Source organism: Amphibalanus amphitrite, unplaced genomic scaffold, assembly GCF_019059575.1.
Source record: "Amphibalanus amphitrite isolate SeventyFive unplaced genomic scaffold, NRLGWU_Aamphi_draft 000061F_arrow, whole genome shotgun sequence".
Lineage (NCBI taxonomy): Eukaryota > Metazoa > Arthropoda > Thecostraca > Balanomorpha > Balanidae > Amphibalanus > Amphibalanus amphitrite.
The window spans coordinates 1,326,625-1,343,016 of record NW_024881557.1 but is presented as its reverse complement, the minus strand read 5'-3'; the positions used below and the strand labels follow the sequence as shown (position 1 = coordinate 1,343,016).

Below are 16,392 nucleotides of genomic sequence, written 5' to 3'. Positions count from 1 at the left end.
AGATGAATGAGAATCACACACGTTTATTCGTGCATCATCCACCGGCACGGTATTGCACTATACATATTATCATTGTACATATTACATAAATACAGTTGTCAGTCTACATATTGTCAAATGAATGGCCAGTACCCGGGGCCTGAAAGGTGCGGCGGTCTGAATCGCGACTGATTCCGCGCCACTCCTTAAAACAGTGCAAATCGCCCCAATACCTCCCACCAACACAAACAACATATTTACTGACACTGAAATTCGGTCACTGGCCAGCTGACCACCGCTAAGCTGACTGAGCTTTATCACACTTCTAGGGCCACAACATCCGCCACAACCTGTGGCGCGCAACGGCGCTCTCGCAAAAGGTGTCCCTACAAAAATACACCATACACCAACCCCTCCGTTGCCGATAAGGACGCATTGCAGGAGCAGTACATCAACTGCCATGATGTGTGAATGGCAGGCCACGCACCAACCTGTCAGTGAACTTCACGTGCTCAGAGGGAAAACGCGCGCTGAGCCATCGCTGACCGATGAGACTCGGTCTTGTCAGTGTCTCCTGAGAAGGGACTGGCTCAGGCGGCCTGCTGCTGCTTCTTGAGGTTGGAGCTGATCATGTTGAGCACCTCCAGCGCTGCCACCGGGATCTTGGTTCCTGGAACGGTGAATGAAGAGCGGTCAGGAAACGTCACTGGGCTGGCAGGGAACGCTGCACGTCCTCACTGAAGCTGTATCCCATGCGAACTAGCAAGAAGAAACTAGGATAAAAAAACGGATAATCAGCAACGTCGATCAGGCCTCAGCGCAAGCAGACAGCCACAGAACGTATGTACCGACACGATTGCCTCGATATACGCTGTAACTTTTTCATTCCAGATCACTACCGAACGACCAAGCGCCCAACGTGACAACAACGTCCTCGGCTAGAGAAGCTCCCACCCGTTTCCCCACCCCAGCCCCGCCGGGTCTAACCCAGCCGCACTACCGGCGACCATGTCACCAACCCACCCCGTTCCTCACCGGGTCCGAAGACGGCTGCCGCTCCACAATCATACAGCATCTGATAATCCTGCGGCGGGATGACGCCTCCAACAATCACCAGGGCGTCCCCGCGGCCGGCCTCCCTCAGCGCTCGTACCAGCGCCGGTACCAGGGTGCGGTGGCCGGCGGCCAGGGTCGATACGCCCACCACGTGCACGTCGGCGTCCACCGCCTGCTGCGCCACCTCCTCCGGCGTCTGTGGGAGCGGCGGGGAGCGGAGAGGTTAGAAGGCGCGTGGATAGGAGCAGACCAGACAGAAGGAAGATTGAAAATTCGGAGATTTGGCAAGCGACTAACGTATAAATATCCATTAGGTTTCATAGAGACCAAGTCTTGTGTTGACGATTGACAATCAAAAACTTCCTGAGAATTGCAACGGGTCTAAGCTGCATTGCTGGGCAGCCTATCGTCGTTGCCTGGCTGAGAGGATGAGTCAGTGAGATCGATCGGAGGTGGGTGCGTTCCACAGTCTGCTCACGAACCTGGAACAGCGGGCCGACGTCCACGTCGAAGCCGAGGTCGGCGAACCCGGTGGCTATGACCTTGGCGCCTCGGTCGTGTCCGTCCTGGCCCATCTTGGCGACCAGAATGCGCGGTCGGCGGCCCTCCTCCTCGGCAAACTCCTCCACCTGGAACACATCGACCGGTCGGGTCAGGCGGTCTGATTGTAGCGGAGAGTGGCTGAATCCGACCCTAGTGACTAGCACTATAAAAACTTCAGTTCAACCATAGTGTAATAAATAATGTTATTTATTACACTATGGTTTTACCTAGTCGCTTAGTACCAATGACTAATGAATTATGTAGGCTGTATGAACAATGGTTGCCCAAAATCAATACGACATAGGCCCCTCGTACAAGACGAAACCGTTCTTATGGTGCATGGAGGTTGATTTGAAAGCAGCTGCAATGTCCGTAAATTGACATCCATCGACGATATGCTTTACAGGTGTCGGATTTTACCGTGTTGGCTTTAATTTGAAAATGTTCTTTAATTATTTTGGTTAACATCACCTTAGTCTGGCGCTTAATTAGATTCGGCTATGGTTGTAAAAATAACGTTGAAAATGAAATAATAAGACGCGAATTGTGAGAAGTGGCTTAGGTATATTTTACTTGCGACATGAGATGCTTTGACAAATAAAGAAGGAACTAAATTTGTTCTGCCAATTTATCTTTCGGCTTATCACCAGTCTTCCGAATCAGATAGGGCATGACACAACCTGTTCGTGAACATGGATGACCTTTCCGACCTCACGGATGACGTGAGTTGACATTCGCTCTGACACTGTGAACTTTGTGGACAATTATCGTTGCCTGCCGCTGTTAAACAAAATGATTTTGGGGATAATTAAAAAATATTTCAATTGCCTTGACTTTAAAGCGTGGTTCATAGTTATAAATTTACTCGTTACATCAGCCACTGGTAAGCTTGAAAACAGAAACATTGACCAGGCCGAGTCGATGAGAGTAGAACCAGAGGCACTGAAAGGGGTTCTCTGGAGCCGAGGACGGAGAGCACAACACGGGCCGCACGTCCATCACCGACCTTCTGCATGACCTTCTGCAGGTCCTCCGTGTCGGCGTACTCGGACTTGTACGCGCCCGAGACGAACTTATCGGTGGCCACGTGACGTCCAAACACCTCCTCCATGGCCTGTGTGATCTCACCGACGGTGGCGCGCGCCCGCGCTGCCGCCACCTGGCAGAAAAATACAGCACACACGGGTTATGCGCGGTTCACGAGATATAAGTTCGAGAACACTACAAAGCAGTTATACATAGAACGCGGTGCACGTCAGGACGCGGGTAACAGACAGTACAAATAGAAAGAACGCCGATAGCAGGCTCAGTTGAGCAGCCAGGTTTGGATCGGAAGTCGTTTTCGTTGTATCACAACGGGCATCATTAGGATGGAAATTAGACAATTTTATTTATCAATTTAAATTAGACTATCAACCTTACGGATTTGCCGTTTCTACGCATCTCCCTACCTCACTGTCATCCAGACATTCTTCAGTTTCTTTTTTTCCAACTAACGATCTTGCCCCTCCCCACTCCTACTTACTCTTACAACTCGCGAACCCCTTGACCCTTTTTCAGTTCACGTCCTTTCCCATCCCCTCTCCCAACTCACGGCCATCTGCAGCAGGTTGCCCTGCCCGGTCCTGGCCACCTCAGTGACGGCCGCCAGCGCCTCTTTGACAGCCGCCGGGTCCCTGGAGGCCCGCAGTCGTTCCAGCTTGTCACACTGGGCGCGGTACACCTGCTGATTGTCGATCATCAGCACGTCCAGCGGCTCCTCCTTCTCCAGACGGTACTTGTTGACGCCCACAATCACCTCTGGTCAAAGGAGAGGTGGGACAGTTTGGTCAGCGGGTAAACACGATATTATGACGATGGAATTCGATATTTTACAACTTTGATCATTTCAAGTGCACCTAATATCATTACTAATTGACATTAACTACTTTCAGAGTGTTCAACAAACATTTCGACTGATTTGCCTTTCCTGAGACTATCAATTTAAACAAAGAGTAACTCAAACGCCCACCAAAACTCCCATGCATCGCCATCCCACTACTCCGTCCCCAGTCCACCACAGAGTCCACCGATCCATCCTCAATTCACAACTCGGTCCCTATTCCACCACCCCGTCCGGCCTACACTGACTATAAAACCCAAATGTGCGTTAATGTCCGCTCCCACCTGTGCCGGAGTCAATGGCGGCCTGTTTCCTGGCAGCACACTCCTCAATTTTCAGTTTTGGCCAGCCGGAGGCGACCGCCTCTGCCATGCCACCCATCTCCTCGACCTGGTCAATGACCTCTCGGCCGGCCCGGTACATCTCGTCTGTGAGCGCCTCCATGGCGTACGAGCCGGCCCACGGGTCGATCACCTGGCAACGTTCGAGGGGCATAGTCAGGGTCGCTGATCATGATGATCATGATGATGACCATGATGACCATGACCATCATCAGATAAGAGAGGCATAAGTCAGAGGCAGACTCCGGATTGGGTGTCGGGAATGAGGCAAAGTAAGAGGGAGGAAAAAGGCAGACTAATTGGCAAAGATGATTCCCGCCTCCCCTAGCCCACCTTGGGTATGTCTGTTTACCCCGGTCTTCTTTAGTCTACCTTGGACAAGACAAGGCCCTACCTGGGGTATGCCCGTCTTTCTCGGTCTCCCATATCCCACCTTGGATATACCCGTCTATCTCTCACCTCCCTATCCCACCTTGCATATACCCGTCTCCCCCGGTCTCCCCTGACCCACCTTGGGTATGCCTGTCTCCTCCTGGAGAATGATCTGGGTGTTGCGCGCGATCCTAGCCGAGAACACTGACGGCAGGGCCAGCGCCTCGTCGAAGGAGTTGGTGTGCAGCGACTGCGTGCCGCCGAACACCGCCGCCATCGCCTCCACCGTCGTGCGGATGATGTTGTTGTACGGGTCCTGTGGGAGAGGCAGTGAGACTCGTGATGAAGACACGAAGCAGATAGCGGATGGCCAAACTATGCAGTGAGACGGGTGATGAAGGAACGAAGCACGGAGACGGAGTGTCAAAGTCTGCAGGAAATACGCAGAATGTGATAATCTTCTCGGCTATCACACGACGATTGATTAAGGTTGGTGATAAAACCAATATCAGCTCAGTTAAAAAGACAAAGAAGAGCTTTGCAATGTCTACATCTCTTCACCTGCATATGCTTATTTGTGTGATTAATACTGAATAGTGAGCAGTGAACACTCCATAGTCAGCCACCAGTGAGCCGAACCTGGCGTGTGACCTGTAATCGACCAAGCGTCTGAACCTGACGTCCGACTGACCTGTTCGGTGAGGGACCACCCGGACGTCTGTGAGTGGGTTCGCAGCATCATGGACTTGTCGTTCTTCGGGTTGAACTTTTCCTTCATCAGGGTGGCCCAGAGACGGCGGGCGGCTCGCATCTTGGCTATCTCCTACGACAGATACCACGGCCGTCAGACAAGATAGAATGATATGCTTATCAAATAATGGCAAGCATCCACAGAGAAGGTACGAGTAAGTGAAAATCACGAAACGGTCAATTCGTTGTTCACCGGTATCTACTTCTACATTTCTAATTGCTCACGTCATTTCAGCTATCCACTGGCAGCAGCCAGATGGATTGACAAACCCGTCATACATCGCGCACTCGGATAATCGGCCACCTAGATGAGGTAGCCCAGATGACTCACCATGTAGAAGTTCATGCCGATACCCCAGAAGAATGAGAGCCTCGGCGCGAATGCGTCAATGTCCAGCCCGGCCTTCAGGCCGGTGCGGCAGTACTCCAGGCCGTCGGCTAGCGTAAAGGCCATCTCGTACACCGGGCTGGCGCCTGCCTCCTGATGGGCGAGCCGAGAAACACACGGGATGTCACAGCACAGAACGCAATGGTCAGTATTACCCAAATTATAGCAATGACTATGGGTATCGATACTAGGAAAACGGCGAGGCTTTTCAAAATGTTGACTGGTCGCCTTTTAGAACTCATATTTTGCTTCTGCCAGGAACAATTCTGATATGCTTACTCAGAACTCATGTGTCTGAATCATAAAATGATACATCGCATGCGATAAAGGACGTCATACCTGCATGTGGTAGCCCGAAACGGAGATGGAGTTGAACTTGGGCATGTTCTCGGCAGTGTAGGCGAAAATGTCTCCAATGATCTTCATCGAAGGAGCTGGAGGGTAGATGTATGTGTTGCGAACCATAAACTCCTTCAGAATGTCGTTCTGAATCGTTCCAGATAGTTGCTTTGTGCTAACACCCTGAAAACGATATGCATTCAGCACGCGATACTTGTATATGCAATTATGCATTAGGCAAGCAAATCAATGTGCAGGAAACGTGCTTGTTTTATGATAGTGCCGTACAAGACAACACTCCAAAAGTTCAATCAGAATGATGAAAAGTGATCAGCGAAGCAATCGCAAGTCTTACTTTGTTTGGAAGCTGCATCAATCAACATAGATTGATGTTCAAGACTCGACTTAAATTTTATTTATTTATCTCAGAGATTCGTTCCGCCGTACCTGTTCCTCGCCGGTGACGATAAACATGGCCATGATGGGGATGACCGCTCCGTTCATGGTCATCGAGACGGACATCTTGTCCAGCGGGATGCCGTCGAAGAGCGTCTTCATGTCCTCCACAGAGTCGATGGCCACGCCGGCCATGCCGACGTCGCCCGAGACGCGCGGGTTGTCAGAGTCGTAACTGAAGATCAGCGAGCAGTGTCAGAGGAATTGGACGCATTCCATGCAATCTATTATATTCGTATCATATTACTATGTCCTCAAAACACTAATGAAATAATGAGCTTGCCAATTGCCATGTATGTACCAACCAGATAACTAAAAGAGCACCGATGCATTTTGCAATTCAATGAAGCAGCGTGTATGACTGATCTGACCCAACATCGCTATCCATATATGTAAAACACATTCTTTATCATTAAAAATAATCCATGAATACGTAAACAGACCAACAATATGAATAAACTGCATTCGCACCTCTTGTAACAATTAACTCATAGCAGTGACCCAACAGACCGTAGCATTAGCCAAAGTTCTGGGATGGTCGCATTTCCTATCGTACCCGCAGTGTGTCGCCAGATCGAAGGCCACGCTGAGTCCCTGCTGTCCGGCCTTGATGTTTTGCCGGTAGAATTTGTTGCTCTCCTCGACCGTGGAGAAGCCGGCGTACTGACGAATGGTCCACGGCCGCTGGGCGTACATTGTGGGGTATGGGCCGCGCGTGAACGGAAACTGACCCGGCAGCTCGGCGGAAACACTGCCAACACATGTCCAGCGGGAGCAGGTGGCAAGTGGAACGGTCAGCTTACGTACCTCTTGGTGCTGGAAATGGTAATGACAATGCTGGCGAGATTATGATGGCTTGTAACTATATTTCACACTTATCCCACCAAACCATCTTGTACATATTATTCCAGGCGCCGTTGGGGGTCACAGTCAACTTCGCCATGGGATGGGGGAGGGGGGTATTTGGCCATGCCCGGTTATCTAAAAAAAAGTTACTAAGACGCAGGAAAAGCGACGACAGGTAACTCTCTATGAGCTCTTTCAAAACTAAACAGCTCATGTTCACTCAGGCCAATGCTAAGGTCGCTGAAGCTCGCCAAAGGTAAAATTTAATGTAAATTTTGTTCGAATTTGATATTTTACCAGTCAGCGTACAAGGCGTAAACCAAAAGAGCTATAGTGTAGCGGAAAAGCGCAACCGATTTCAAAACTCTCTCGCTACATGCCCACAGGTACGAAACCTACGAAAAAGCAGATTTTGTTGAAACATAAACAATTATTCTGCAATAGCTTTGGTCTCAATCAATGTATATCATTTCTTTTGCCACCACCATGCTTATCTCCTCTAGATGCGTCCATTGAACAAGTTAAATTTAACAGGCCAAAACTGGAATTTTTTCCTCAGGCTAGTCATGACACATGACATGATCAAAAAGGACATATTACATGGATTTGTAACCCTCGCTGGCACAGGCCATTTTGCGTCCTTGGGGGGATTGGTAAGACTCGCGTTTGGTATTAATTGAGTTAGAGCCTCACGGAAAAACCATCTTGTAGGTCGTCACGAGATGAAGCCAACGGTACCCAGTTTTAAGGTCATAGGTCAAATGGTGACCTCTGAGGTCAGGTCAATGGCCTAAAAGTCGGGGAAAACGGGGCCTGTTAGAACGTCGTAAAATGTGGCTGTTATGGGGTTTTTCGGGGTGCTGCCCACGAATTTCATGTTAGTTTTGATCGCAGTTGTTGCCTTCATGCATTTTGAACAGGTCGGGTCAGATCAGGTCAGGTCAACCAGTAGGGGTCCTGCCGGGTATTCGTAGTAAGTGTCAACCGCCTCTGACAGCTTCGTAACATGTTACGAAGGTACCAAAACTACTTCGTCAACGTTCATATGGTTGTTTAATTCGAATTCAGCTCCAAAAACTAGCCTAGAAACATGTAAAACTCGGAAAGTGAACCGAGGTCAGCAAAGGTCAGTGACCTGACCTGACCTTCAGGTGACCTTGACACCCACCCCAATGCATGGGACCAACATCATATCACATGTTTGAACGCTTGAAACCACGAAAAGACTGCAAACGCGCCGCTAATGCGAGCCGACATACATACGCCGAATCGCAATTCCGGCCAAACATGGTCTCGAAAAGTAGGTCACAGGTGAAAGGTCATTTGGGTCAGGGTCATGAAATTTTCAGGGTAGGTGTAAAATTGATTGACGCAAGGCTACTGAAATTTTTGTCGTGATCGGCCGCTTTTTACGCGAGTTTTTTGCGAAAAACCTTAGGGGGTTACATCAAGCTCCCCGTGCCGGCGAGGGTAAACACATGATATGCGCTTCCATTGCTCTAGCAGGTCTCTTTCAAAAGTTACTGCCAAAAACTGCTGGTGACCTTTGATGACCTAAAACGACCTTCCAAGTAACCACTGGCAATTAGCTGCATCTTTCCCATTGCCTATGAGTAGAGATGTCACAGCTCTGAAAATTCCATATGGTTTTGATGTGTTCCTTAAAAAAGGAGACATTTGTACTTCTTCCCTTGCATAATAATGATGAGGCCACAAATCAGACCTGCCCCTAGGTCACACATATAAAAAAGATGAAATATTAGAATTATTGGTAGTTGGTACTTGGTAGGTACCTACTGATGCCCTAATGTAATTCACTGAGTTACAGGCTTCTAGGAGATACCTACACTGTAGGAGTAACAGGATCACAAAGCTGTTTAGAGGCATGGTTGCTTAACCTGACCTGGTGACCTGACATTGTTCTGGACCTGGGGACATAATTGTTACACATGATGTAAAATCAATAGAGCTAATGCTAAATTTTGTGACAAAGTGACAGCCAGCTTCCTTAACACATGCAAAAGCTGAAATGTGGTCAAATATTGACCCCTCCCCCATCAGAGCAAAAGGTGTTGTTGTCTTCATTACAAGTTTGGGACAAAACTTGGCCAGGTATTTATCCCATTTTCAGAATTATCCAGCATAGCCTTATCTTTTGAAAAATATTGCCAGATGACTTTGACAGAATAATCTATTCAAATGCTTCACTTCCCCGAAATGAATTATTCTAAAACAAAATAAACACATAAAACTTACTTTTCCACATCCTTTGCTGTATAAATTGGCTTCACTTCTATGCCATCTGATGTTCTCCAGACAAGCTTCTTCAGGGCCTCTTCAGATTTAAGCTGTTTTGTTGCAAGCTTAGCCCATTCTGGGTCCAACCCTGTAGTTGAGTGTTTATGCCTCACCAGTTTCAGCCGGTTCAACTGTGAAAAATCATTAACATGTCCTCGTAATCAATAATGGTCGCCCTCATCGGATCTGTGAATGCAGTTCCAGTACCTACTTAGATCACTAGGTAAATCATGTGTGTACTTCAAAAGTTCAGCCTGACAAAGGGTAAGACAATTGTTTATTTACCAATTACTGAAATTCTCCAAACATTAACATGCATTGCACTAGAAAATCAATATTGTTAAACAGTGTCAATGTAGGTAGCTAACTAGCAATAATTTTGTTTGTTGATTTTTCTTGGCTATTGAATAACGCATGTCATGCTTGACTACTGGCGTCGTTTTAGCAATAATGGCTATGTTTATAATAACAAAACAAGCAAACTGAAACGGTAGGTAAACAGTAAACACAAACTTACAAGGCGAGGCAGTCTGGACACACTCTGAAAGTACATTTTCGTATGTTCTCAATGCCGCTGAAATATCTTGACTTTTACACTTATTTAATTACTTATCAAGTCTTATTTCAGGAAAAATAATTCATAATAATCCACCTCAAGTTGAAATAACCGACTAAGTCGCCGTGCAGTGCTTATGGCATAAGTAAATGGGGTGCTTAATGAAAGACGAACACAATATTTTTTGGAACAAAAGCGTCAGATATGGTCTTTTTGTATGCTACCAAATAAAGTTTTTTCACGTCCATCAATTGAGCAGCAGATTGATATTCGCGAATATCAAACTAAAAATTCGATATTCGGACGGGGAACGCAATAACTCAAGAACCAGTGAACCGATTTTGATGAAAATGCCCTCATTCGATTCCTCGTTCCTTATTGCAGGTTGACAGTGATTTCCAGGTCACTAGGTCATGACCTTCAAGGTCAAGGTCAAGGTCAAAGGACGGGGAACGCTCTACAGCCTAAAGTTACCGTCCGATTGGCTTGTAAATGGTCTCAATCGATTCCTCGACCCCGATTCCAGGTTGACAGTGATTTTCAGGTCACTAGGTCATGACCTTCAAGGTCAAGGTCAAGGTCAAAGGACGGGGAACGCTCTACAGCCTAAAGTTACCGTCCGATTGGCTTGTAAATGGTCTCAATCGATTCCTCGACCCCGATTCCAGGTTGACAGCGATTTCCAGGTCACTAGGTCATGACCTTCAAGGTCAAGGCCAAGGTCAAAGGACGGGGAACGCTCTACAGCCTAAAGTTACCGTCCGATTGGCTTGTAAATGGTCTCAATCGATTCCCCGACCCCGATACCAGGTTGACAGCGATTTTCAGGTCACTAGGTCATGACCTTCAAGGTCAAGGTCAAGGTTCGCGAATATCAAACTAAAAATTCGATATTCGGACGGGGAACGCAATAACTCAAGAACCAGCGAACCGATTTTGATGAAAAGAACCTCATTCGATTCCTCGTTCCTCATTGCAGGTTGACAGCGATTTCCAGGTCACTAAGTCATGACCTTCAAGGTCAAGGTCAAGGTCAAAGGACGGGGAACGCTCTACAGCCTAAAGTTACCGTCCGATTGGCTTTTAAATGATCTCAATCGATTCCCCGACCCCAATTCCAGGTTGACAGCGATTTCAAGGTCACTAGGTCATGACCTTCAAGGTCAAGGTCAAGGTCAAAGGACGGGGAACGTCCTACAGCCTAAAGTTACCGTCCGATTGGCTTTTAAATGATCTCAATCGATTCCCCGACCCCAATTCCAGGTTGACAGCGATTTCAAGGTCACTAGGTCATGACCTTCAAGGTCAAGGTCAAGGTCAAAGGACGGGGAACGCTCTACAGCCTAAAGTTACCGTCCGATTGGCTTGTAAATGGTCTCAATCGATTCCTCGACCCCGATTCCAGCTTGACAGCGATTTCCCGGTCACTAGGTCATGACCTTCAAGGTCAAGGTCAAGGTCAAAGGACGGGAACGCTCTACAGCCTAAAGTTACCGTCCGATTGGCTTGTAAATGGTCTCAATCGATTCCTCGACCCCGATTCCAGGTTGACAGCGATTTCCAGGTCACTAGGTCATGACCTTCAAGGTCAAGGCCAAGGTCAAAGGACGGGGAACGCTCTACAGCCTAAAGTTACCGTCCGAGGTCAAGGTCAAAGGACGGGAACGCTCTACAGCCTAAAGTTACCGTCCGATTGGCTTGTAAATGGTCTCAATCGATTCCTCGACCCCGATTCCAGGTTGAAAGCGATTTTCAGGTCACTAGGTCATGACCTTCAAGGTCAAGGTCAAGGTCAAAGGACGGGGAACGCTCTACAGCCTAAAGTTACCGTCCGACTGGCTTGTAAATGGTCTCAATCGATTCCCCGACCCCGATTCCAGGTTGACAGCGATTTCCAGGTCACTAGGTCATGACCTTCAAGGTCAAGGTCAAAGGACGGGGAACGCTCTACAGCCTAAAGTTACCGTCCGATTGGCTTGTAAATGGTCTCAATCGATTCCTCGACCCCGATTCCAGGTTGACAGCGATTTCCAGGTCACTAGGTCATGACCTTCAAGGTCAAGGTCAAGGTCAAAGGACGGGGAACGCTCTACAGCCTAAAGTTACCGTCCGATTGGCTTGTAAATGGTCTCAATCGATTCCTCGACCCCGATTCCAGGTGCCCAGCGATTTCCAGGTCACTAGGTTATGACCTTCAAGGTCAAGGTCAAGGTCAAAGGACGGGGAACGCTCTACAGCCTAAAGTTACCGTCCGATTGGCTTGTAAATGGTCTCAATCGATTCCTCGACCCCGATTCCAGGTTGGCCGCGATTTTCAGGTCACTAGGTCATGACCTTCAAGGTCAAGGTCAAGGTTCGCGAATATCAAACTAAAAATTCGATATTCGGACGGGGAACGCAATAACTCAAGAACCAGTGAACCGATTTTGATGAAAAGACCCTCATTCGATTCCTCGTTCCTCATTGCAGGTTGACAGCGATTTCCAGGTCACTAGGTCATGACCTTCAAGGTCAAGGTCGAGGTCAAAGGACGGGGAACGCTCTACAGCCTAAAGTTACTGTCCGATTGGCTTTTAAATGATCTCAATCGATTCCCCGACCCCGATTCCAGGTTGACAGCGATTTCAAGGTCACTAGGTCATGACCTTCAAGGTCAAGGTCAAGGTCAAAGGACGGGGAACGCTCTACAGCCTAAAGTTACCGTCCGATTGGCTTGTAAATGGTCTCAATCGATTCCTCGACCCCGATTCCAGGTTGACAGCGATTTCCAGGTCACTAGGTCATGACCTTCAAGGTCAAGGTCAAGGTCAAAGGACGGGGAACGCTCTACAGCCTAAAGTTACCGTCCGATTGGCTTGTAAATGGTCTCAATCGATTCCCCGACCCCGATTCCCAGTTGACTGAGATTTCCAGGTCACTAGGTCATGACCTTCAAGGTCAAGGTCAAGGTCAAAGGACGGGGAACCCTCTACAGCCTAAAGTTACCGTCCGATTGGCTTGTAAATGGTCTCAATCGATTCCCCGACCCCGATTCCAGGTTGACAGCGATTTCCAGGTCACTAGGTCATGACCTTCAGGTCAGTGTTCGCGATTGAGACCATTTACAAGCCAATCGGACGGTAACTTTAGGCTGTAGAGCGTTCCCCGTCCTTTGACCTTGACCTTGACCTTGAAGGTCATGACCTAGTGACCTGAAAATCGCAGTCAACCTGGAATCAGGGTCGAGGAATCGATTGAGACCATTTACAAGCCAATCGGACGGTAACTTTAGGCTGTAGAGCGTTCCCGTCCTTTGACCTTGACCTTGACCTTGAAGGTCATGACCTAGTGACCTGGAAATCGCTGTCAACCTGGAATCGGGGTCGGGGAATCGATTGAGATCATTTACAAGCCAATCAGACGGTAACTTTAGGCTGTAGAGCGTTCCTCGTCCTTTGACCTTGACCTTGAAGGTCATGACCTAGTGACCTGGAAATCGCTGTCAACCTGTAATGAGGAACGAGGAATCGAATGAGGGTCTTTTCATCAAAATCGGTTCACTGGGTCTTGAGTTATTGCGTTCCCCGTCCGAATATCGAATTTTTAGTTTGATATTCGCGAACCTTGACCTTGACCTTGAAGGTCATGACCTAGTGACCTGAAAATCGCTGTCAACCTGGAATCGGGGTCGAGGAATCGATTGAGACCATTTACAAGCCAATCGGACGGTAACTTTAGGCTGTAGAGCGTTCCCCGTCCTTTGACCTTGACCTTGACATTGAAGGTCATGACCTAGTGACCTGGAAATCGCTGTCAGCCCGGAATCGGGGTCGAGGAATCGATTGAGACCATTTACAAGCCAATCGGACGGTAACTTTAGGCTGTAGAGCGTTCCCCGTCCTTTGACCTTGACCTTGACCTTGAAGGTCATGACCTAGTGACCTGGAAATCGCTGTCAAGCTGGAATCGGGGTCGAGGAACCGATTGAGACCATTTACAAGCCAATCGGACGGTAACTTTAGGCTGTAGAGCGTTCCCCGTCCTTTGACCTTGACCTTGACCTTGAAGGTCATGACCTAGTGACCTGGAAATCGCTGTCAACCTGAAATCGGGGTCGAGGAATCGATTGAGATCATTTAAAAGCCAATCGGACAGTAACTTTAGGCTGTAGAGCGTTCCCCGTCCTTTGACCTTGACCTTGACCTTGAAGGTCATGACCTAGTGACCTGGAAATCGCTGTCAACCGGGAATGAGGAACGAGGAATCGAATGAGGGTCTTTTCATCAAAATCGGTTCACTGGTTCTTGAGTTATTGCGTTCCCCGTCCGAATATCGAATTTTGATATTCGCGAATATCAATCTGCTGCTCAATTGATGGACGTAGTTTTTTCGCTCATTATTTCTTTCCGCCGAGCTGGAGTTTCCTAGCTACGCTACGGCTACGGAGTTCGCCTCATTACGATAAATGGGGCTAAAACTAAACAAATATGACTATATCATTATCAAGCCCAAATCAGCCATTCAAATGACCCCTTCATTTGAGCGTGAAGAATTTCCTCTGATGACGTTACCACGGCGCCTTTATTTCCCTAGTGAACCAGCCTGAGTAGTAAAGGTCCTGCGCTTCAGTAGGGCCCTAGGGCACGGGTGTAATTTTATATCTCGCAGATGCACCAACAATCCTGAATTATGCCCCCAAAAGGATGAAAATGCACCCAAAAGTCTTTTACAAGCGTCCTCTCGAGCAGGGCCTCCTCTAAGGAATTTTCACTGGGGGGGCCAGAGGCTCAGAAGCCAAACGTAGGGTACCCCCAAATCCGATTTTCTCATCGGATTTAGGCCACTTATTTTTCGTCACAGCCCTGATGCCATAATTTTTATTTTCATTTTGAAAAAAAATAAAGAAATAGTAGGCCACCTGACCCTATACCGGTGGATCCAATTCCAGACCGGCACGGGCAGGGTGACATTTGGGGTTCCCCCGCAGCGTCCGATTTCCGAAATCGACGAAAATTTTCGGTTTTCCGAAAATGAAACAAAATGCCTTTATAAAAAAGGATTAAACGGCACAGCAATGCAAAAGGATTCTTACCGACCACAGAAAGTGTGAGGGCTTAGGTATCGATTTCCCGAACGCTGGAAACCAACAGCTACCCACCTGAAAACAGCTCACCATCCTAAAAAGCTACTTGCCTGAAAATGACTCAAGAAACAGGCCACAGGTCAATGAGAATGAGGGTGAGGGAAAAGGGTAATTACATTTTCAGGAAATGTGGAGAATTGAAGTAATCACGAGAATACCTACTAAAACTTTTGCCACGCTGGGCCACTTTTTATGCGAGTTATTCGAAAAAAAACCTAGGGGTGGGGTCTATCATACCCCTTAATAAGTGAGAGGGCTTATCGCTGCTAGTCCCAAACACTGGGAAAAAACTTTATATCGTGCTATAAAGCTCAGCCGCACTCCTATTTGACCGTAGAAAAATTTCCTGTTCAAGAATAAACCCGTCTCCCGAAAAAACAATACTTCTCCGTGTTGAACCGTGAGCGCTTGACTGACACTATAGAGGGCGACCGTTCGGGCTGCTTTCTTCTCAAAGTGATGCCAGAGCTCTGTTCGCACCCCGTTTATTTATCAGCAGGCTGCGACCATGCTGCTGCTTCTTGGCTCCTCATTGGTCGAATTCAAGTGGTCTATTTGTTAGACCAATGAGAGGCCAAGCCGCGCCAGCAATAACTTCCTTATATGGGGAAAACCGACAGCATGCTGATATAAAAACAGCGACCGAACAGGGGCTTCAGTCGGCGCTCGATTATAAAATCTGCAATGTCTGACCTCATTCCGTGGCTCATCCTAAGCGGATCTGTAAAAAAAACCTGTAGATAAGAAACAAACGATATAAGGAAACTAAAATTAGTAGGTAACGTGGTGATCGTGGAGATAGTCTGGATTGTTTGTTTGGTTGAAATTTCCTCGTTTTTCTACGTGATTTGCTTATCTGCGTGCCCCCCCCCCCCCAGTGACGCGATTTCAGCTCCACTGGGGGGGCCAGCGGCATCACTGGGGGGGGGGCCGCGGCCCCCCCCCCCCCAGTTAACATGTTAGAGGAGGCCCTGCTCTCGAGAGCACGGCGCCCTTCGCATGTTCTAACGGCATCCTTTTGACCGTCCCGCGTTCCTGGATAATATAGCGTTTTTAATCTGGGCCCCCTTCTGGGAGAATGGCGCCCTTTTTAATAATAGTTTAAACTTGTGCCTGCATTGCGCCCTCAAAGTTCGACCCTAGAGGACAGAGCCATTGAAGTAAGATAATTTTTTGGAGGCAGTCTTCTTGGAATATTTTTAACTTATTACTTAACCCTCGCCCGTAAACGGTGTTTTGCCACCTTCGCCCATGCAGGGGGGGGGGGGGTTGGTGCGACCCCCCCTGGCGTTTGAAAACGGAGCGTCGTAGAGCTTAGCGGAAAAGACCAACGGATTGCTCTCCACGAGATCTCGCGATTGGTGGTATATTTTTTGGTCCTAGGTCAACATTTGACCTGCTTATGACCGGTCAAAGGTCAAATTTTCGGAAAAAAAATCTAACTTTTTCAGATTTCCGCGCCGA

At 48.1% G+C, this 16,392-nt stretch overlaps 1 protein-coding gene across 2 annotated transcripts; it reads right to left on the bottom strand.

Moving 5' to 3' along the window:
* Positions 1 to 7: 7 nt before the first annotated feature.
* Positions 8 to 10,115, bottom strand: LOC122378522 (probable methylmalonyl-CoA mutase, mitochondrial). 2 transcript variants are annotated; one of them, XM_043359660.1, is made up of 14 exons: positions 9,768 to 10,115; positions 9,209 to 9,381; positions 6,663 to 6,857; positions 6,098 to 6,281; positions 5,651 to 5,833; positions 5,255 to 5,404; positions 4,865 to 4,996; positions 4,313 to 4,489; positions 3,745 to 3,934; positions 3,173 to 3,378; positions 2,585 to 2,737; positions 1,518 to 1,664; positions 1,015 to 1,231; positions 8 to 649 (listed from the first exon to the last, which is right to left on the bottom strand). In XM_043359660.1, exons 1-14 carry the CDS (start codon positions 9,801 to 9,803, stop codon positions 570 to 572), a joined length of 2,223 nt encoding a protein of 740 aa, XP_043215595.1. In that variant the 5' UTR covers positions 9,804 to 10,115; the 3' UTR covers positions 8 to 569. The 2 variants fall into 2 exon arrangements, with proteins under 2 accessions (XP_043215595.1, XP_043215594.1); XM_043359659.1 differs by lacking the exon at positions 9,768 to 10,115 and having other exon boundaries at positions 6,663 to 6,867; positions 9,209 to 9,228.
* Between the last annotated feature and the right edge of the window lie 6,277 nt (positions 10,116 to 16,392).

Excerpts from the sequence above, each read along its gene's own strand:
- LOC122378522 (XM_043359660.1), bottom strand. The coding sequence starts at position 9,803 with ATGTACTTTCAGAGTGTGTCCAGACTGCCTCGCCTT. Across the intron at positions 1,665-2,584 it reads TGCAGAAGGTCATGCAGAAG|GTGGAGGAGTTTGCCGAGGA; the intron begins GTCGGTGATGGA and ends GATGTGTTCCAG. Across the intron at positions 1,232-1,517 it reads ACGTCGGCCCGCTGTTCCAG|ACGCCGGAGGAGGTGGCGCA; the intron begins GTTCGTGAGCAG and ends CCGCTCCCACAG.